A 21,567-nucleotide genomic window follows, 5' to 3' on the forward strand; every position below is an offset into this window, starting at 1 on the left:
GGAAGACAGAGCCAGAGAGGACTCAGGGGGGAGCAGCTGGAAATCGGGACCAGCGTCACCGCCAGGAAGCAGGGAAGAGGAAGGGAGCCAGGGGGGAAGCGCTGGCAGCTCACCGCAGGAGGGAGGACATGAGTCAGGAGTGGCCACACCTCCACAGGAGGGAGGACATGAGTCGGGGATGGCCACACCTCCATCGGGGAGCGAAGAAACGGTTGAGAGGAAAGTGGAAGGTTGGGCGCGCGCGCCAAGTTCAAATGCAGAGGAAGGCGGCGCAGTAAGCAGCCCCGAAAGAGAGCCAGGTCCTAAAGCCCGGCGCAAGGAGGCAGGAGGGTCTGGGTCAGCGTCAGAAGAATCCCGGAAGGAAGAAGCCCCGGGGGGTAGAGGGACCCAGAGGAGGACAGTCAGGAGGAAAAGGTGGAGCAAGGCTAGGATATTAAGTTGGTGCACACAGGGCGGAGACTCAGACGGAGCTTCGCCGACCTAGCTACTAGGCGTAGAGTTGCGCGCAGCAGCGTGAGAATGGAAACTGTAATTCAATAAAGACTTTTACTTAATGACCGCTGGCTAGCGTGATCCTCTGTGAGCTAGGATCTTCAAGCAGCTCTGACAATATATATATATATATATATATATATATATATATATATATATATATATATATATATGTTTTCGTAGATTTTCACGGGTACAGGAATGCAGGTTTTGGTGTCCTCGGGTGTCTTCCCGTGTAAAAGTTGGGGTGTCTAGGCGACGTTTCGACGAGGTCTCACTCGTCATCTTCAGGCTGGTGCTTTCGGCTTCTTGTTACTGGAACAGAGCGGGATCTCAGTGTTTGAGTTCCTATAAATACTGTAGAGGGGTGTGGTGTATTGCCTCAAAAGTTCTGGGCAGAGGGGAAGTTCCCAGGCTAGTGTTCTTTTCTTCTTTTGTTCCTTAATTACTTGAGGGATATCTTGAGTGATTTCTTGAGTGATATTCTGAGTACCACTTAGGTGGGTCATTAGGTGTGGATTAGTTGCTAAAGCCTTCGTGTCTTGACCTCTTGAATTTGTGAAGAGTTTTTCTGGGAAGATGGCTGTACTGCACTTAGTTGTGCTTTGGCTTGGCTTCGTGTATAGGGGCGAGCTGTGGTTTTGTGCCCTGTGCCAGCCAGATCTGTGTAGGGATTGCAGGGGGGTGCAGCATCCGGAGTTGCCACTATGGTTTGGTTACTGGATGGTGTCTGTAATTTATCTGTGGAGAGGGTCTGGGTTTGGGTCTGGTGTGGTTGATTGGTGGTGGCGTTCTGTGTGCCTCTGGATCTGGTGTCGGTTTTTGTGGGGAGGGCTAATTTCCAGATGTCTGGCAGGCGGGACGTGTCGTCACGCTTGTTCATGTTGTGAGGGTGTTTCTCTATCTCGATGGCTTCCATGATTATTCTCTTGTGGTGATGTTCCATGTTAAAGAGCAATTTGGAATCTGCAAAATTAATTTCGTGTCCTGTTTCTTTCATGTGTTGGAAAAGAGAGGAAGATTTTTCTTCTTTTTTGACGGCATTCTTGTGTTCTGCGATACGTGCATTTATTCGTCTGTTTGTTTGTCCAATGTACGTGGCTGGGCAGACTTTGCAGGGTATTTCATAGACCCCTTGGTTTTCCAACTGGATTTTATCTTTGGGGTTTCTGAGGATATTGGCTATTTTTTGGTTGGTGCAAAAGGCTGTTTTGATATTGTGTTTATGGAGGATTTTGCTAATTTTATCTGTAGTGCCCTTGATATAAGGAAGGAGGGCCATGCCATTGTTTTCTTCCGTGTCTTGGTTTTTGGGGGGTGTTTCTTTTTGGATTAGCTTCCTAACCCTGTTTTGCTGGTATCCATTGGCGATTAACACATTTGAGAGATTCTGTAACTCAGTTGTCAAGTGGTCTTTGTCAGCCAGGCGTTTGGTTCTGGAGATGAGGGTCTTGGCTACGGAGTTTATTTGTGCAGGGTGGTGGTGTGATTGAGCATGTAAGTAGCGGTTGGTGTGTGTTTTTTTCCGGTAGATAGTGTGTCCTAGGGAGCCATCAGGTTTTTTGTAGATTAGGACGTCAAGGAAGGGAAGCTGGTTGTTGGCTTCTATTTCCATAGTGAATTGTATTTTGGGGTGTAGGCTGTTGAGATGTGTGAGGAAGCTATCTAGTTTTTCTTTCCCGTGTGGCCAAATTACAAAGGTGTCGTCAACATATCTGAGCCAAAGTTTGGGTTTGTGTTCTGACTTGTCTAAAGCATTGGTTTCAAAGTGTTCCATGTACAGATTTGCGATGACCGGTGAGAGGGGTGATCCCATAGGTGCTCCTTCTATCTGTTTGTATCTTTGTCCATTGTGGATGAAGTACTCTACGGCCTCCCCAAGATACACAAAGAAGGAACACCACTCAGACCAATAGTCAGCTCCATAGGCTCACCTCTACAAAATCTCGCTAAATTTCTCGCTAAGCAACTTCAGCCCTATGCAGAATCCATCTCTTCACACGTTACAAACTCCTTCCAGTTCATAGAAACAATAAAGAAGCAAAACCTACATCCCGATGACCTACTTGTGAGCTTCGATGTTGTATCTCTCTTCACACAAGTGCCCATTAATGAAGCCTTGACAGCCATTCAAAACAAATACAATCCCCCCGAATACATCCTGGACCTGACCAACCACTGCCTAACCAACACGTACTTCATCCACAATGGACAAAGATACAAACAGATAGAAGGAGCACCTATGGGATCACCCCTCTCACCGGTCATCGCAAATCTGTACATGGAACACTTTGAAACCAATGCTTTAGACAAGTCAGAACACAAACCCAAACTTTGGCTCAGATATGTTGACGACACCTTTGTAATTTGGCCACACGGGAAAGAAAAACTAGATAGCTTCCTCACACATCTCAACAGCCTACACCCCAAAATACAATTCACTATGGAAATAGAAGCCAACAACCAGCTTCCCTTCCTTGACGTCCTAATCTACAAAAAACCTGATGGCTCCCTAGGACACACTATCTACCGGAAAAAAACACACACCAACCGCTACTTACATGCTCAATCACACCACCACCCTGCACAAATAAACTCCGTAGCCAAGACCCTCATCTCCAGAACCAAACGCCTGGCTGACAAAGACCACTTGACAACTGAGTTACAGAATCTCTCAAATGTGTTAATCGCCAATGGATACCAGCAAAACAGGGTTAGGAAGCTAATCCAAAAAGAAACACCCCCCAAAAACCAAGACACGGAAGAAAACAATGGCATGGCCCTCCTTCCTTATATCAAGGGCACTACAGATAAAATTAGCAAAATCCTCCATAAACACAATATCAAAACAGCCTTTTGCACCAACCAAAAAATAGCCAATATCCTCAGAAACCCCAAAGATAAAATCCAGTTGGAAAACCAAGGGGTCTATGAAATACCCTGCAAAGTCTGCCCAGCCACGTACATTGGACAAACAAACAGACGAATAAATGCACGTATCGCAGAACACAAGAATGCCGTCAAAAAAGAAGAAAAATCTTCCTCTCTTTTCCAACACATGAAAGAAACAGGACACGAAATTAATTTTGCAGATTCCAAATTGCTCTTTAACATGGAACATCACCACAAGAGAATAATCATGGAAGCCATCGAGATAGAGAAACACCCTCACAACATGAACAAGCGTGACGACACGTCCCGCCTGCCAGACATCTGGAAATTAGCCCTCCCCACAAAAACCGACACCAGATCCAGAGGCACACAGAACGCCACCACCAATCAACCACACCAGACCCAAACCCAGACCCTCTCCACAGATAAATTACAGACACCATCCAGTAACCAAACCATAGTGGCAACTCCGGATGCTGCACCCCCCTGCAATCCCTACACAGATCTGGCTGGCACAGGGCACAAAACCACAGCTCGCCCCTATACACGAAGCCAAGCCAAAGCACAACTAAGTGCAGTACAGCCATCTTCCCAGAAAAACTCTTCACAAATTCAAGAGGTCAAGACACGAAGGCTTTAGCAACTAATCCACACCTAATGACCCACCTAAGTGGTACTCAGAATATCACTCAAGAAATCACTCAAGATATCCCTCAAGTAATTAAGGAACAAAAGAAGAAAAGAACACTAGCCTGGGAACTTCCCCTCTGCCCAGAACTTTTGAGGCAATACACCACACCCCTCTACAGTATTTATAGGAACTCAAACACTGAGATCCCGCTCTGTTCCAGTAACAAGAAGCCGAAAGCACCAGCCTGAAGATGACGAGTGAGACCTCGTCGAAACGTCGCCTAGACACCCCAACTTTTACACGGGAAGACACCCGAGGACACCAAAACCTGCATATATATATATATATATATATAATGGTTATTCCAACTAGTGGCTTCTTCTCTCCACAGTGAGAAGGCTGCAGGTGTTTGGGAGGGGGGCAGGGGGAGCTTTCATTTATCTTATTAGATATAAAGGATTTAGATGCCATTTCAGTACAATCGTGTATAAACAGTCAAGAAGGATACAGTGGGGGAGGGGGAATCAGTTAAAGCTGCAGAATCGAACTGCTGGTTAAAATTCTTGCTGGAATGAAGAATATATAATAATGATAATATTTATACCCCACCCATCTGGCTGGGTTTCCCCAGCCATTCTGGGCAGCTCCCAGCACGTATAAAAACATAATAAAACGTCAAACATTAAACACTTCCCTATACGGAGCTGCCTTCAGATGTCTTCTAAAAGTTGTGTACAGTAGTGGGTCGTGCAAACCGCCATTCTGGAAACTCAAGGCTAGGGAAGGGGCTGTAGCTCAGTCCATCCCATGGGAATCTCTAGAGAGGGCTGGGAGGGACCCCTGTCCGAAACCTTGGAGAGCCACTGCCAGTCCGCGTAGTAGACGATGTGCTGAGCTAGATGGACCCACAGTTCCATTCTGCATAATTAACCTATGGAACTTGCCACCACAGGAGGCAGTGATGGCTGTCATCCTGGATAGCTTTAAAAGAGGATTGGCTAAATTCACAGAAGAGAGGGCTACCAATCTTTACAACAGGCCTAAACGGCCTCGGTCCAGTATACCTGAAGGAGCGTCTCCACCCCCATCGTTCTGCCCGGACACTGAGGTCCAGCGCTGAGGGCCTTCTGGCAGTTCCCTCACTGTAAGAAGCCAAGTTACAGGGAACCAGGCAGAGGGCCTTCTCGGTAGTGGCACCTGCCCTGTGGAACGCCCTCCCACCAGATGTCAAAGAAAAAAACAACTACCAGACTTTTAGAAGACATCGGAAGGCAGCCCTGTTTCGGGAAGCTTTTAATGTTTGATGCATTACTCTATTTTAATATTTTAATATTTTGTTGGAAGCCGCCCAGAGTGGCTAGGGAAACCCAGCCAGATGGGCGGGGTATAAAGAATAAATTATTATTATTATTATTGTTATTATTATTATTAACCAGGAGGGCTCTGCTCTGCCTCCACAGCTGGAGCCAGCCATGCTTCTGAATCCCAGTTCCTGGAAACCGCACTGTGTATCTGAAGAAGTGTGCATGCACACAAAAGCTCATACCAAGAACTAACTTAGTTGGTCTTTAAGGTGCTACTGGAAGGAATTTTTTCATTTTGACTATGGCAGACCAACACGGCTACCTATCTGTAACTGATTCCAAGAGACTGCGATCCACTATCAAAAAACTGTGATCTACCCATTGGATTTTTAGGGAGCAAAAGTTGTTGAGATTTATTATTTGGGGGGCGATCGACCACAATCTACCACGGACCCCCCCCCCAACGATCGACCAGTGGATCACGATCGACCTGTTGGACTTCCCTGCAGTAAATGAATGCTATCGATGGGCTCTTCTTCTGGTCTTAAGATGTGACTGTATTTTTTACGGCTTCTTGTCGCCTTTTCTGTGGACGGACTGGTTGGGCGAGGGGCGCTGGCCTCGTCTGTGCAGGACTCGGACTGGGTGGGGGAACATGGAAAGTTAGGCCAGAGGAAGGAGTAGAGGTTGTCTAAGGACAGCCCTGTGTGCGCTTCAACATCCAGAGAAAGTAAGAGGAGTTGGGGAAGAAAAGGTTCAGGTCGCTGCCTTCAAGAGATGCCAGGAGCTTGCTTTTTCTTTCTAATTTAGGATAAACGACAAATTTGCACATGTGATTGATGGGGCCAATAATATGGGAAGCAGCCATTTTAATTGAAACAGCAGTACCAAGAAATGGGTAAAAAACATAAACAACAGGAGGGGCAGGTTTGATCCCACGGACTGGAACGCACAGAGGAAACAAGAGACAGAACCGTCATCTTGTGCTGATTGCCATCTTCAGAGAAACGTGTGTCGCTTTTAAGATTTTTTTTATTTATTTCAAAGCTTTCTGTGCTGCTTTTTCGGCAAGGCTTCTGCAAGCGAACAAACCATATAACAATGAAACCTTCGGAACGCTTAAAATATCCAGTTACATCCATATATATAAAACCAGCGTGAGATAAAATAAGCCATTTATCACCACAACAGGAGACTCTGGCTGAGAGTCTTGATTTAGAACCCCAAGAAAAAGCCGTCAGTGGAAATGGCAAAGCATTGGCAATGTACTGGCCAGCGAGGCTTAAATCATGTGGCTTTTTCGTATTTCTCGCACGTGTTTGCAATTTCGATCCCCACATTGTTTAGATTCTTCTGTTGGCTGGAATGAACATTCAGCTTTAATAGATTTGACTTCTGCACACTGTCCTGCATTAGCTAATTTGTAGAATCATAGAGTTGGGGGGACCCCCAGAGGCCATCTAGTCCAGCCCCCGGCGACACAGGAATAACAGCTAAAGAATCCCCAGCAGATGGCCACCCAACCTCTCTTTAAAAATCTGATGGAAAGACCAAGAGCTTCCACTGTTGAACGGTTCCTGCCCTCCGAAAGGGATTCCTAATGTTTAGTCAGAATCCAACATTTGGAAAACCCAGCTGCTATAACAAAACAGGCCAATAATATCTGCAGTGCTTTTTTTTTTTAAAAAAAAAATAGTTTAGAGGTAATCTCATTTTCCTACTCATATTGAAATACTACCCCTCAATGGGGCCAAACTTAGATTCACAAAATGTTTAGGGGTATGCGTCCCCCTGCATCCCGCCCCCAGGAAAAAAAGCACAAAATACCTGTGTCCATTAGAATGCAGATTGCGCCTGACCATTGGCTCTCAGAGCCAGAGGGGTCCCCCATCACCTATGTTTTCTCCTACTGACCCCTTTAAGGGACGCTGGTGGCACTATGGTCTAAACCACAGAGCCTAGGACTTGCCGATCAGAAGGTCGGCGGTTCGAATCCCCACAACGGGGTGAGCTCCCGTTGCTCGGTCCCTGCTCCTGCCAACCTAGCAGTTCGAAAGCATGTCAAAGTGCAAGTAGATAAATAGGTACCGCTCTGGCGGGAAGGTAAACGGCATTTCCGTGTGCTGCGAAGCTGTATGCCAGCTCCCTCGGCCCAAAAAGTGAGATGAGCCCCGCAACCCCAGAGTTGTCCACCACTGGACCTAAGGTCAGGGGTCCCTTTACCTTTACTGAAACCCTTTGTGGATTGTTGTGGAACCCAGGAGGGGAGAACTTTGCAAAGCTATCTATAATACTGGACATTGTGTCGCTTCTGCCACCTTCTGGGTGGAACCAAAACTGCATGACGGACAGGGCTGGCGGCATTTCTGTTCGGTGGACTGTCACTAATTTGGACAGCACTGGCAAAAGGAGATTGACTTGTGTTGGCAGGGCTCTGGGAACATGGCAGTTCTGAAACAATGCCAGGTCCTTTGTGCTTGCGACTAACCTGCTTCCAGCTGACTCTGTTATGCCAGCTGCAAAATTCTGCATTTGCGTATTCATCTATTTTGTTTCAAATTTTGCAGGGATGCTATAGCCATGGATTTCCTGCATCAGCAGCAGGCTGAATCTGGCGAGTTTCCTTCCATCTCCACGACTCTGTTGTTTCCTTGTCCTTAAACGCTGCCCTGTTTCAGAAGCTAAAAATAGCGGCAGCTGCTCCAGGGCTTGCTTTCCTCTTCCCTCCTCATTCCTTTTTTCTTTTGTGCCATGTACTAAAATTGTATTAATAAAACTGGTGTGTACTAAATTGTATTACCACACACTAATTGTACCACATTGTGTAGGAAGCTCTTTTAACACTGGGGGCTGCAGAAGTTGAATCGGGAACCGGTGGGGAGTTCTCTGGCTGATCTGCTGTAGGATTTCTGACCTCAAAATTGTTTTAACAATGGCAGGAGCAAAGCAACATTCCCGAGTGAATCGAACGGCTGAAATGAAGAGAAATGAAATGAACCATATTAGGATGTTTGTGTGGAATAAATGCAAACTCAGTTCAGTTCTGGTAGTGAAAATAAACTCCTAGGGTAAGAATGTGCTCTGAGGTGCCCTGGCTGAGGAGTTCTGACTGTAGGGCTTTTGCCGCTGGATCTCTCTGGTAGATCTTGGGTTCGCGTAAAAGAAACACACATAAAAAAGACAACATATTCCAGCTGTCTAGCCTGACAATGCCATGAAACCAGTTATTGTGTTCTGCAACCCTCCTGTCCTGCCTTCCCATGGTGGTCCTTTTGTGAGCTGTTCTCCTGTCCAGTCTGCAGGATTCTTCCCTCCAGGGCCTTCCCACTGCAGCAAAATTCCAGCAGCTTTTTTTGCATGTTGAGCTCAAGTGAACTTCAAGGAAGCAAAGAACACTCATAATTGCTCAGTAGGAGCGTTCTGAGAGGCCTTGATCTCCCCTTAAAAGATTTTGATAACAGAGCGGGGAGATTGTTATCATGAAACGGCACGCCACGCTTTCATCTTTATTCATCAAGGGGCCTTTGAAAATGGGGCGGGACATGGAGTTAGATTAATAAAGCCGCTAAATGTGGGTGGGAACTTGAAAAGGCTGCCCACGAAGCCTGTCCCAACCTGCCACTCTCTGAGTGCTTCTCAGTACAACTCTCACTAGCCCCGGGCAGCACGTCCCAGCCTAAGAGTCTTGAACTTTAAGGCTTCTTCGAATGGGATAAATTTCCTACAGGCGGCATAGCTCCCTAGGAAAAGCTCAGGTTGGAACACACTCCTGTTGCGCAGGGATTTCATTTTTCAGAATGGGGTAATTATTCCTCCTGTAGACACTGGTGATAGCTGGCCTGGAGCTGCAACAGCTACTTCGACTTCATCCAGTAGTTTGTGTGGGTCTGTATATTATGCCTGTCTTCTGCTGCAGTTTTCTTAAAATTATTTAGTTTCACTGGTTGTTGTTTTTTTTTGCAACCTTAAGAAATGGTTTTATCCACTCTGCACAATACTGTCCCACTCCAAGCCTGAGACTCTCCTAACTACATGTACTGAGGTATAGCGACAGAGTGCAGCCACCGCCAATATTCTATACAGTGGTACCTCTGTTTATGTACTTAATTCGTTCCGGAGGTCCGTTCTTAACCTGAAACTGTTCTTAACCTGAAGCACCACTTTAGCTAATGGGGCCTCCTGCTGCTGCCGCGTCACCACCTCGCGATTTCTGTTCTCATCCTGAAGCAAAGTTCTTAACCCGAGGTATTATTTCTGGGTTAGTGGAGTCTGTAACCTGAAGTGTATGTAACCTGTAGCTGGAAATCCAAAGAATTGACATCTAGAATATCCTAGAATTGACATCTGAAAAATGAAATCCCTGCACAACAGGAGTGTGTGCCAACCTGAACAATATTGTAAGACTGTTGGAAAATACATCCTGGACTTTTTACACTAGGAAAAGCCGGCAAGCCAGTAAATTACCATGTGTGGCAATTGCATGCATCTTCATTTACTGTGTGCACTGGTGAATGCACATCCAGCAAAGCCTTAGACAACTGTGTTTCCTTGCAGCGTAGCTGATAGTGTAAGAACGTTAAGATCCCTGCAGGATCAGGCCCATGGCCCATCCACTCCAGCATCCTGTTCTCACAGTGGCTGACCGGATGCAAGCCGGATCCGAGCACAAAAGCCCTCTCTCTCCCCTCCTGCCGTTTCCAGTGATTGATACTGAGAAACATTGCTGTCTCAAACGGTCAGCCATCGACTGCCCTCTCCTCCATGAATTGGTCTGGTCGTTTTTTAAAGCCACCCAGGTTGGTGGCCATCGCTGCCTCCTGTGGCAGGGAGTTCCGCAGTTTAAATATGTACTGTGTGAAGGAGGGTCAGGGCTTGGAGGAATGTGAGGAAGAGCAAAACACAAAATGGATGGTGCCACAACCAGCAGCTGCAGAGGCGAAGGCTGATGTTTGCATACCAATATGAAATGGATAGAGGAATCTTCGATTTACAGGCTCTAATAATGATGATAATAATAATAATAATTTATTATTTAAAACCCGCCCATCTGGCTGGTTCTCCCCAGCCACCCCTGGCAGCTTCCAACAAAGTATTAAAATACAGTGGTCTGTTAAACATTAAAAGCTTCCCTAAACAGAGCTGCCTTCAGATGTCTTCTAAAAGTCTAGTAGTTGTTTATCGCTTTGACATCTGGTGGGATGGCGTTCCACAGGGCGGGCGCCACTACCGAGAAGGCCCTCTGCCTGGTTCCCTGTAACTTGGCTTCTCACAGGGAGGGAACCGCCAGAAGATTCTCGGTGCTGGACCTCAGTGTCTGGGCAGAACGATGGAGGTGAAGACGCTCCTTCAGGTCTACTGGACCAAGGCCGTTTAGGGCTTTAAAGGTCAGCACCAACACTTTGAATTGTGCTCGAAAATGTACTGGGAGCACATTTGAGTTAACATTTGAGAATTTCTCTCTCTCTATCACACACACACACTCCAGAATAATGGTCCTAGAGCTCTCCTCCCAGGCTGTTTAATAAGATGCAGCAAGCAGAAAGCAGCTAATGCGATTTCACCAGGCTCTGTTGCTTTCTATTAGTGACTCTGACAGATGCACGCTCTGCCTGCCATCTGGATTCTATGTTCCATCCCTCTTTTTAAGAGAGCAGTGCAAGAGACCCCGGCACGGGAACCGAAGGTGGAGAGGTGCAAATCAGCCCTGGAGAGCTCAGAGAACGGGGCCCCAATGTAACAAGACACTGCGAAGCAAGCCTGACTTTGCCTGGTGTTGCTTTGCCTGCAACAGCAGGGGCACCAAGTTGGGGGATGCTGTTGTGGGTTCCAGCTCACTATTAACCTCTTGTATTCTGCTGCTTCTTCTGTAAAGTGAGAAATAGCCTGGAGACCATTTTATCTTGCCGATCAAGAGATTTTTAAAGTACTACGCCGAATATAAATGCTTTTAAATAAACGAAAGGAACAAATCTGTTCTGTACAATCTCAAGCATCTAGTCCTTACTGTTAAAGGTTTCCACCTCCATCTTAAGGTCCATAAATAGCAACACCCTAGAGGTCCCGGGCCCTAAGGAAGTCAAATTAGCCTCAACCAGAGCCAGGGCCTTTTCAACACTGGCCCCCGCCTAGTGGAACACTCTATCTCATGAGACCAGGGCCCTGCGGGATCTGATTTCTTTCCACAGGGCCTGTAAGACAGAGTTGTTCCGCCTGGCCTTTGGCTTGGAATCAACTTGATCCCCTTCCCTTTTTCCTTTCTCCTTATGTGATGGAACTCCCTGGCTTTTTTTCTGGCCCACGTAGGTCCAGTCTGGATAGTTGGCCTTGCTGAAGATTTGACGTTTTCATCCCCAAAACGTTTTTTATTTGAGTTTCTACTGAAATGAGGCTGTATTTTAATATTGTATTTTAATCTTGTTTTTGAGTTGTATCAGTTGTTTTTATACCTGGTGTTAGCCGCCCTGAGCCCGGTCTTGGCTGGGGAGGGCGGGGTATAAATTTGTTTGTTTGTTTGTTCATTCATTCTTCCAGCGTGTCCTCAAGGGATTCCCCACTGCACCTTCCAGATAACCGAAAACCAGAAACCAGTTGCTGCTCCAGGGCTTTCCGTCCTTGGAAGTTAATAGGGCATGTTCTGTTCAGTTTGGGGAACTCGTGCCAATCTGAGAGAGGTCAGCTCCAAGAGCAGCTGCTGAGCCATCCCATTAATCAGACTTTTAACCGCCAACATGCAATGGAATCTGCTTGGGTTTATATCAGGCCCATGATTGCTTAGGGAAAACAGGAGATATACGAGTTCAGTTCTGAACGCTGCTCTCCACTTTAGGAACTTGATGTGCATTGCAAAGCAGATTTACAAATCCCAATCAGCCAAAACAAACAAATGAATAATGGATTAATTCCTCCCTATAAAAGGATTACAGGGCAGACTTGTACACAGGAGATTAAAGAGAAGTAATCTGGTTTCCTTTGGGGAGATGCCTCAGCGTTTGAAGGAAGAAAAGCAATCAAGAATATGACAATCTTACGGTATGCAAATATATATATATATGTATATATATAGCTGCTGCAATTTTTTTGCAAACGCCTGAAATCTGCTGGCATCGTCTGGAAGAGGAGCTGCTACCAGATGTTCATGAACACTCCCATAATCTTTGTCCACTGGCCCTTGTAGCTGCAGCTGGTGGGCGTTGTTAATTCCATATCCTCAGAAGGGCACCAAGCTGACGACCTGTTCCAAAGCCTAATCCTGATCTTTTCTAACTTTTGCTCAGCATTTCTGAGCCCACCATGTTTGCAAAGCTTTCTGGATCCTTGTGGGCAAACCGCACCCCGCGCACAATCTCTTCCACCTCTCCCTCTTCGGCAAGCTGTGTTAAAGAGACTACTTTAGAGGTAGGAAACTTATGGCAGGAGTCCAAGTCCAGAAATAGTTAAGGGCACAGGTCCTCCATTCCTCTCCTACCTGGGCCTTTCATAAGAAGAGCTTGCGGGATCAGGCCAATGGGCCATCTAGTGCAGCATTCTGTTCTCACAGGGGCCAACCAGATACCCCAATGGGAAACCCGCAAGCAGGATTCGAACACAAGAGCCATCTTTCCACTTGAGTTTTACAGCAATTGGGATTCAGAACTATTGTTGCCTCCGACTGAGGAGGCAGAGTATAGCCATCGATGATGATGATAATAATAATAATAAAAATTATTTATACCCAGCCAAGACCGGGCTCAGGGCAGCTAACACCCAATATAAAGCAATTGAAATACAACTTAAAAAACAAGATTAAAATACAACATTAAAACATTAAAATGCAGCTTCCTTTCGGTGGAAACTCAAATCAAAAACTTTTGGGGGGATAAAAACGTCAAGTCTTCACCAAAGCAAACTATCCAGAATGGTCCTACATGAGCCAGCAAAAAGCCAGGGAAGTCCCCAAATAGGAGTTCCATCACAGAAGGAGAAAGGAAAAAGGAAAGCAGGGAAGGGGATCAAGTTGATTCCAAGCCAAAGGCCAGGCGGAATGTCTTATAGGCCCTGCGGAAAGAAATCAGATCCTGCAGGGCCCTGGTCTCATGAGACAAGAGTGTTCCACCAGGCCGGGGCCAGTGTTGAGAAGGCCCTGGCTCTGGTTGAGTTTAATCTGACTTCCTTAGGGCCAGGGACCTCTAGGGTGTTGCTATTTATGGACCTTAAGGTCCTCCGTGGGGCATACCAGGAGAGGCGGTCCCGTAGGTATGAGGGTCCTAGCCCTCTTCTCCTTGAATTTGACTAATCCTCTTGTAAAGTGATCCAGATTGGGGGCCATCTCTGCCTCCTGGATAAAGAAGTGGGTCACCACAGGTTAATTAAAATCATTTAACCCATCTCAGCACTATTCAGCTAGATCTAAACCTGGCCATTGGTGCTGTGGATGAAAACAGAGTGGTGCAGTCTCCGGGCTCATTTGAGGGTTCAGTATTTTAGCCTCTTTTGTGGAGTCTCCAGGGGGAAGAACCACGTCCAAAAGTAAGGAAGACAGGCCATTTTCAGTTTGGCCTGAGAGCTATTTGTTTTGTCTTGAATATATCAATCTCCACCTCGCCCCCCCCCAAACAACCAGGCACAGCCAAGCTCTGCCACCGGAACCAACAGGTGCCCTTTGCCCCCTTCCTCTGGGCCCTGCCAGTCTCAACGCTACTCCCCTGCCCCCCAAACTGCTTCCTCAACTGGTACACTTTAGGGGCTGCTTGTCCTCCCTTATTCCACAGCCCAGCTGACATCTCTGCACACCCAAGTTGTTCTGACCTGGGACTCCTGCTGATTTCTGGCAGGACCTTTGACTCTGCAGGAAAATACTGTCCACAGATTATCTTCCTCTGCCCCAGGCCAAAGGATGAGGCTTACTTAAGATGCTGTCAAAAGACTGCTTTATTAAACCCATAGATCAGCCGTGGCAGTTTGCAAGGGAACTGGAGCAGAAATTAATCAAGGCTTACAGCCATTTTTTGCATGGAGAATGCCAGGCACCCCCTGGTGGGACATTTCAGCACAGCAAAGAGCTTCAGGTAAATCTCAATTTCTCTGGCAAATCTTCCTACAGCTATGGCTCTTTTAAAGTTATTCTAAGTGGACCCATCCACTGCCCCAGTGCTTAAGCATCTTTTAAAGCTCACTGTTTGTGCATTCCATGCTGTGGTGGCTAAACCCAGCCAGAACATGCTACACTCCAATAACCGGTAATGTTCAAAGAGCTGCATTTAGTGTTTTAACCAGGCTTCCTCAACCTCAGCCCTCCAGATGTTTTCGGCCTACAACTCCCATGATCCCTAGCTAGCAGGACCAGTGGTCAGGGATGCTGGGAATTGTAGCCTCAAAACATCTGGAGGGCCGAGGTTGAGGAAGCCTGGTTAAAAGCATCGACAATATGCAAGGCACTCTCAGCTTCCCCTCTCTGGAATACTGGGAGTGGGGATAATAACTGTGCCCAACTATGAAGTCCACAGCAGAGGTGATTTTCAAGCCTGGGAGTGCCTGATGCGTGGCTTAATCTCTCAGCCATTATGACAAAATGGCGGTTTCTCTCATGCCAATGAGAAAAAGTTGTCATGGAGGCATTTGGGAGCTGGCTTGCTTGCTGGGTCCTCAGCAGCTTCTGGGGTGATGCATCTTATTTGGGGAAGACCTTGTCTTGGGTCTCAGTGCCTGCTTCAGATCTGCTGCCCCTACTGCTCCTGAGCAGCCAAGAGGAAGTCTTTAATGGCACAGTAATGACGTCTAGGTAGAACGTCAGAGGCACAGGCTCCTTCTCCAGGCTGGATTGCTGTCAGCAGGCAACCAACTGTCTAGGAGCAGCCAGAATGACCCAGAAGGAGAATTCAGAGGCTGCCTTAGAAAATGGAACTCAGCTGCTTTGCCCCTCCTGACGTGGATAGGGACTTCTAGGTGGAAAAACAAGCATCAGGAACAAAGCGCATTCCAGGCAGACACAGAGGATTAATAACCCTTGATCCCAGCAGCTCATGCAAGCTGAAGGGATCCATCATCTCTTCATTCCGGCAGAAACTGACTAGGGGACCATGAGCGACATTCTGCCTTCCTCTGCTTTGGTTTCTAGAGGGAATCCAGGCTGACCACCCAGCCCATATAACTGGCCCATATGCAATGCAACGCGGCAGTGCCAGCCTTCAGTATCAAAGGCAAAGTTTCCTTGGGCTTGAAGGGGGCTTTGTGAATATTTTAAGGGAACTGGCAGACACATCCCACCTCAAATTACACGCAGCAAACAGCATAAAAGATTAAGGAAAGCCACTTCAAAGGGAAAGGTGAGTTTAGGAAACAGACCTCAGAGGCAGGCGGAAACATTCAGACACAGTCACAGTCTGGAAGAAAGTGTTTCAAAGAGGCAGAGGACAGAATGAAGCGAGGGTGACAGCAATGATGGGCCCTGCTAAAGAGGAACAGCACCCAGATATTATCAGGGGCAACTCAGTTCAGGCAGCGGCTGCAACATCACAAGGCTGATAACCTCAAGGACTCCCAAAGTCGCTATCATGCAAACACCACTTGTTCTCCAAGGAACAAGATTGGTTTGGGACCAATACTTCTTGCTCACCCACAGGCAACGTTCAATTCTTAATTCCTTTTACCCTGCCTTATTCAAGATAAGATGGGACTTTCTCCCGGCAAAGGTAAATCAAGAGTCCTCAACTAAGGGCTGGTAATCTCGATTCAGTCTTTGGACAGCCCTCCTGAATGAATAATCAGCTGTCAAGTCCAGAGATAACGATTAATTTGAATTATTACCTTTACTGGCTTAACTGTCAGCCCCTTCCAGCACTTTTTGAAGCCAGGAGGACAGAAGAACCAAGTCCTCAATCTCCACCCCTCACCCCAAGGGAGGTCCTTGGAGTAGCAGACTCTGACAGGTCCAGAGAAGAACTGAACAAGGTGTATTAAGACCACAGGAGAGAGGAAGCAGTGCAGCACCTTAGATGGAATGGGAGTTGGGGGTTGATGTGTTCAGAGATGACAGAGCAACGTCAGGTATGTGGACCAGCAGTGAACCTTTTAATGGCCTGGTATCTTTTACTGGCAAGACTGCTTTGGAGACAAAAATAAAACTCGCTGAACAAAATTACATTGCGTCCAACTCCTAGCTCTTAAGTTACAAACAACTGATGAGATGCTACGTTTTCATGTACAGGTACATCAGGAAGTCCCTTGGCACAATCACACACGAGGCACTCGCCTCTCACCTTTGGGCTGTATCCCTTCCTTTGAATGTCCAGGACCTTAATGCAAAAGCAAGAAAATCTAAAAGCATGGAGGCCCTCAGGCCACAAGGAAACCAGCAATGATGACAATGTGAAAATATATCCCGGGGTTGCAGTAATCTGCTGATCTTGTTCATATGAACGGAAGTGGGTTAGATGGCGAAGGGCTAGGCTCTTGCAGAATCAGGAGAAGAGACAGGTAACGGGAGGCAGCAAGGCACCAGCGAAGGAATCATCTAAGACTTCCTCCCTGTTTTCATTATCCGTCCCACGAAGAAAGATTCTGCACATTGCCATTTCAAGCACCCAAATCCTGAACGTGCCGGGCACAAACCAGTGACGCATTTCCTGTTTGTCCCCTGTTCAAAGCCACAACACAGGACCCCCATGCTGTCTGCCGAACGCCAGGTGACTTCTGAATTCAGACAGACTCTCCTTTCCTCTCCTCCAGATGCAGCCAGTGTTCCTAACGCCTCCCACTTTATTCTGATAACCAGCCGGCTTTCCTTGTCTCGGGGAGCAGTTGCTGCAGTTCTGAAGCCGGGCTTCCTCAGGGCTTTTTGTAAGAGTCCTCCCGTCTACCAGAGCGGGGAAGCTTCCGAGCGTGAGCGGCCCCTCTGCCTCCCCCCTGCTTCCTCTTGGCCTGGCCCTGGGACTCCGATGATTTCAGCGTTTCTAACCAGAAGGCGTCAAAAGACCCGGGAGCCTGGTAACCTGGCTCTTGAGCGTCCAGCGGATCTTTGCTCAGCAAGACACAAATGGCAGGAATATTCCGCTTCACAGTCAAAGAATCAAGGCCGGCCTCTGGCACGATGGGCTCCCAGATCTCCTCCGTTTGCCTAAAGAACACTTTGGTGATCTGGTGGAGGTTTTGGAGCCTTCTCTTCATGATCTCCACGCAGGTGATGGTCTTGCTGATGGCCTTGCCGGCGCCACTGAAGAGGACCTGCCGCACGGCCTCCGACTCCATCTTGCCAATGGCGTAGCCCATCAGGTTCCGGATTTTGCTGCCGTCCTTCACTTTCATTTCAATTATATCGGAGGGCAAGTTGGTGAAGGGAAGAGGCGACGGCTTCTCCACGGTCTTGGACTTCTGATAGTTCTCCATGATCCCCACTGCCGGTACCTGGGTTGAGCTGGACGGATGGGGGCAAGGGAAAGACACAACAGTCACAAATAAATCCAGGGACTCAATTAAGGCTAGGAAAATAAAATACCATGAATACGTAACAAAGCAATTGCTTCACTAATCAGGGTTTCATGAACTCCACCCTTCCATCTCCTAACAGTGACCAAAAAGGGGAGGAAAGTGAGGGAGCTAAACTCTAAAATAGAAAGCCAAGAGGGGGTCATTGGTTGTTTCTTTCTTTGTACAGTAGTACCCCGGGTTACAGACGCTTCAGGTTACAGACTCTGCTAACCCAGAAATAGTACCTTGGGTTAAGAACTTTGCTTCAGGATGAGAACAGAAATTGTGCAGCGGCAGTGGGAGGCCCCATTAACTAAAGTGGTGCTTCAGGTTAAGAACAGTTTCAAGTTAAGAACGGACCTCCAGAATGAATTAAGTTCTTAACCCAAAGTACCACTGTACTTGTTAAATGCATTTTTTGTTTTTATCTTGTATTTTTATGCTGTGAACCGTCCCGAGATCTTCGGATGAAGCGTTCCTGCCGCGGACCGTGGAGTCAAAAAGCAGAGCCCCGCAACTCTTGAGCTGGTGTCAGAAAAAAGATTTGCCCCAAATGCCAACTCTGGACCGAAAGCCATGTTACCCAACCACAGGCGGTTTATGCATTTCAGGGGGTCACAAGTCAGGCCTCTGCCTCTCAGCAGATTACAATGAAAGAGGAGGGAGACAGACCTCAAAAAGGATGGAGGCAGATGCAGACATGCTTAAGGCTGGGGATCCGAAAGGGCAGCCGCCTTCAACTCTGTCGCTTCCAGAGGTCTCGGGGGCTCCCCAATACTGTGCTGCCAGGATGGCTGAGGTGAGCATGTGGTTCATAGGGGATGGATGGGGGGTTGAGTGCTCAGGGGCCACTCCCAAAGCTGAGTGCTGAGGGCGCTGGACTAGCACCGGGGGGGGGGGACCAGGGCCCAGATCCTCCTACTCAGTTGTGACCTTGGAAGACACTCACACACGGCCTGCCTCGTCCCTGCCCTACCTCGCGGGGTGGTTGTGCGCATGCATGCAGGGAAGAGAGGGAGACAAACGAGGCAGTACAAGTACACAAAGAAGTACACATCGTATCTATACACAAAAGACTGCATGCATACACACACACACACAGACATACACATAGACACACACACATATATATGCGCACACACACAGAGACACATATACATACACACAAATATATACACACTCACAGAGACACATACACACACACGCATACATACACACACACAAAAAAATACATACATATATATATATATATATATATGCAGGTTTTGGTGTCCTCGGGTGTCTTCCCGTGTAAAAGTTGGGGTGTCTAGGCGACGTTTCGACGAGGTCTCACTCGTCATCTTCAGGCTGGTGCTTTCGGCTTCTTGTTACTGGAACAGAGCTCTGTTCCAGTAACAAGAAGCCGAAAGCACCAGCCTGAAGATGACGAGTGAGACCTCGTCGAAACGTCGCCTAGACACCCCAACTTTTACACGGGAAGACACCCGAGGACACCAAAACCTGCATTCCTGTACCCGTGAAAATCTACGAAAACATATATATATATCTATACACACAAAAAATACATATATATATATATATATATGCACACACACAGACACATACACACACATATATACACATACATACATACATACAGTGGTACCTCGGGTTACACACTTAATTCGTTCCAGAGGTCGGTTCTTAACCTGAAACTGTTCTTAACCTGAAGCACCACTTTAGCTAATGGGGCCTCCCGCTGCCGCCACTGCGTGATTTCTGTTCTCATCCTGAAGCAAAGTTCTTAACCTGAAGCACTATTTCGGGTTAGCGGGCTCTGTAACCTGAAGCATCTGTAACCTGAGGTACCACTGTACACACACACACACACACACACATATACACAAACACACACACATATATATATATATATATATATATATATATATATATATATATACACACACTCACAGAGACACACACACACAGTGAGACGCATACACACATACACACACAAAATACATACATATATAGATATATAGATATAGATATGCGCGCGCGCACAAACACACACACATATATATACTCACAGACACACACCCCAAAACATAATATATACACGCGCTCACACAGAACCCCCCCCACCCCGAGGTACCGCAGCTCTTTTAGGCCAAGCCGGCAGAGGACTCCCCTGAGCATGCGCAGAGTGTTTTCCTGCCGGGGGGGGGGAGGCGGCTCTCTGCACGCGCCCAGAGGGTCCCTCGTCTGCCCCCGCGGCCTCCCCGTTCCACGCCCTCCTCTCCGGCATTCCAGGCAGAGACCAAAGGGACCATACCTGCCGGAGGACGGACAAACGGAGCGGCCGCCTCGCTCGCTCTCTCGCTCGCCTTCTTGGCCTCTCGGGGAGCGGAAGCGACGAGAGGGCGGCGCTCTCCCGCACTGCGCACGCGTGGCGGGCCGCCATCTTGCGGCGAGCCGGAAGGAGGCGGGGCGAAAGAGAGACAGACAGCGAAGGGAAGCCCCGCCTCCCCCGACGAGCGATTGGGCGAGGGCGAGGCGGGCCCCTCCCCCTGCCGCAGACGGGCGGGTTGGCCGCCTGCAGGGGCGCTGTGGGAGATGGAGATCCCAGCCGCGGAAGATGCGCGGGGTCCTTGCAAATAAGATTTTCCCCCTGGGGGGGGGGTTGGGGGGGGGTTTCCGCGGGCGGAGGAGGAAGGCTCTCAGCGCGTCGCTCTTTTTCCAAAATGAAAATTCTTCATTTCAGAGTTTTTTCTTTTTTTAAAAAAATAAAAAAAATATTAGATTGTCCACAATAATAACAAAAGTCACAAAGCAAAATGATACACAAAAAAAGAAAAACACATCAATGAACGAAAAAAGGGGGGGAATGGGGAAAAAAGGAACAATAAACAGATAAACAATAACAACAAACTTGTTGTTGTTTAGTTGTGTCCGATTCTTCGTGACCCCCTGGACCAGAGCAAGCCAGGCCCTCCTGTCTTCCACTGCCTCCTGCAGTTTGGTCAGACTCATGCTGGTAGCTTTGAGAACACTGTCCCACCATCTCGTCCTCTGTCGTCCCCTTCTCCTTGTGCCCACCATCTTTCCCAACATCAGGGTCTTTTCCAGGGAGTCTTCTCTTCTCATGAGGTGGCCAAAGTACTGGAGCCTCAGCTTCAGGATCTATCCTTCCAGTGAGCACTCAGGGCTGATTTCCTTCAGAATGGAGAGGTTTGATCTTCTTGCAGTCACTGGAGGTGGCCCTGATGCCCTCCACCACTACCGAGGCCGTCATCCGGGTGGTGTGAGGCCTGTTTGCGACGCATGGGTATCCTGATGTCCTTGTCTCCGACAGTTCAGTTCTGTTCCAGCTTACAAAATAAAGAGCTGCTTTGGAGAAATCGCTGTGTCGTCTGCCATGTCTACCCACTATTCAACACTGGCACTCCTGTCTTCCACTGCCTCCCTCATGCTGGTAGTTTCGAGAACAGTGTCCCACCCTCTGTCATCCCCTTCTCCTTGTGCCCTCCATCTTTCCCAACATCAGGGTCTTTTCCAGGGAGTCTTCTCTTCTCAGGAGGTGGCCACAGTCTTGGAGCCTCAGCTTCAGGATCTGCCTACAGAGGGTGGTGAATACAGCACAAGAAATTATGGGCTGTCCCGTGAATCTGCTGGATGACATTGCGGAAGAACATTGCCTCAGGAGAGTGAGGGAAATTCTCAGGGATGATTCACACCCTGGCCGGCACATTCTTGATCTCCTGCCCTCGGGCAGAAGATGTAGAATCATGATTAGTTGCACCAACAGGGTAAAGAACAGCTTCTATC

The 21,567-nt window shown here is 47.7% G+C and overlaps 1 protein-coding gene and 1 long non-coding RNA gene across 2 annotated transcripts in view; both read right to left on the reverse strand.

Annotated features, from left to right (window-relative positions):
• LOC310689134 overlaps positions 1-21,567 on the reverse strand; it is a 283,669-nt gene that overhangs the window by 126,549 nt on the left and 135,553 nt on the right. The gene's annotated exons all lie outside the window — the stretch shown is intronic.
• On the reverse strand, positions 16,345-20,204 carry RPP25L (ribonuclease P/MRP subunit p25 like). Its single transcript, XM_083466318.1, has 2 exons — positions 20,075-20,204; positions 16,345-17,707 (listed from the first exon to the last, which is right to left on the reverse strand). Exon 2 carries the CDS (start codon positions 17,677-17,679, stop codon positions 17,122-17,124), a length of 558 nt encoding a protein of 185 aa, XP_083322444.1. The 5' UTR covers positions 17,680-17,707; positions 20,075-20,204; the 3' UTR covers positions 16,345-17,121.

The sequence above is a fragment of the Podarcis liolepis genome, assembly GCF_965112155.1.
Source record: "Podarcis liolepis genome assembly, chromosome: 11".
NCBI lineage: Eukaryota > Metazoa > Chordata > Lepidosauria > Squamata > Lacertidae > Podarcis > Podarcis liolepis.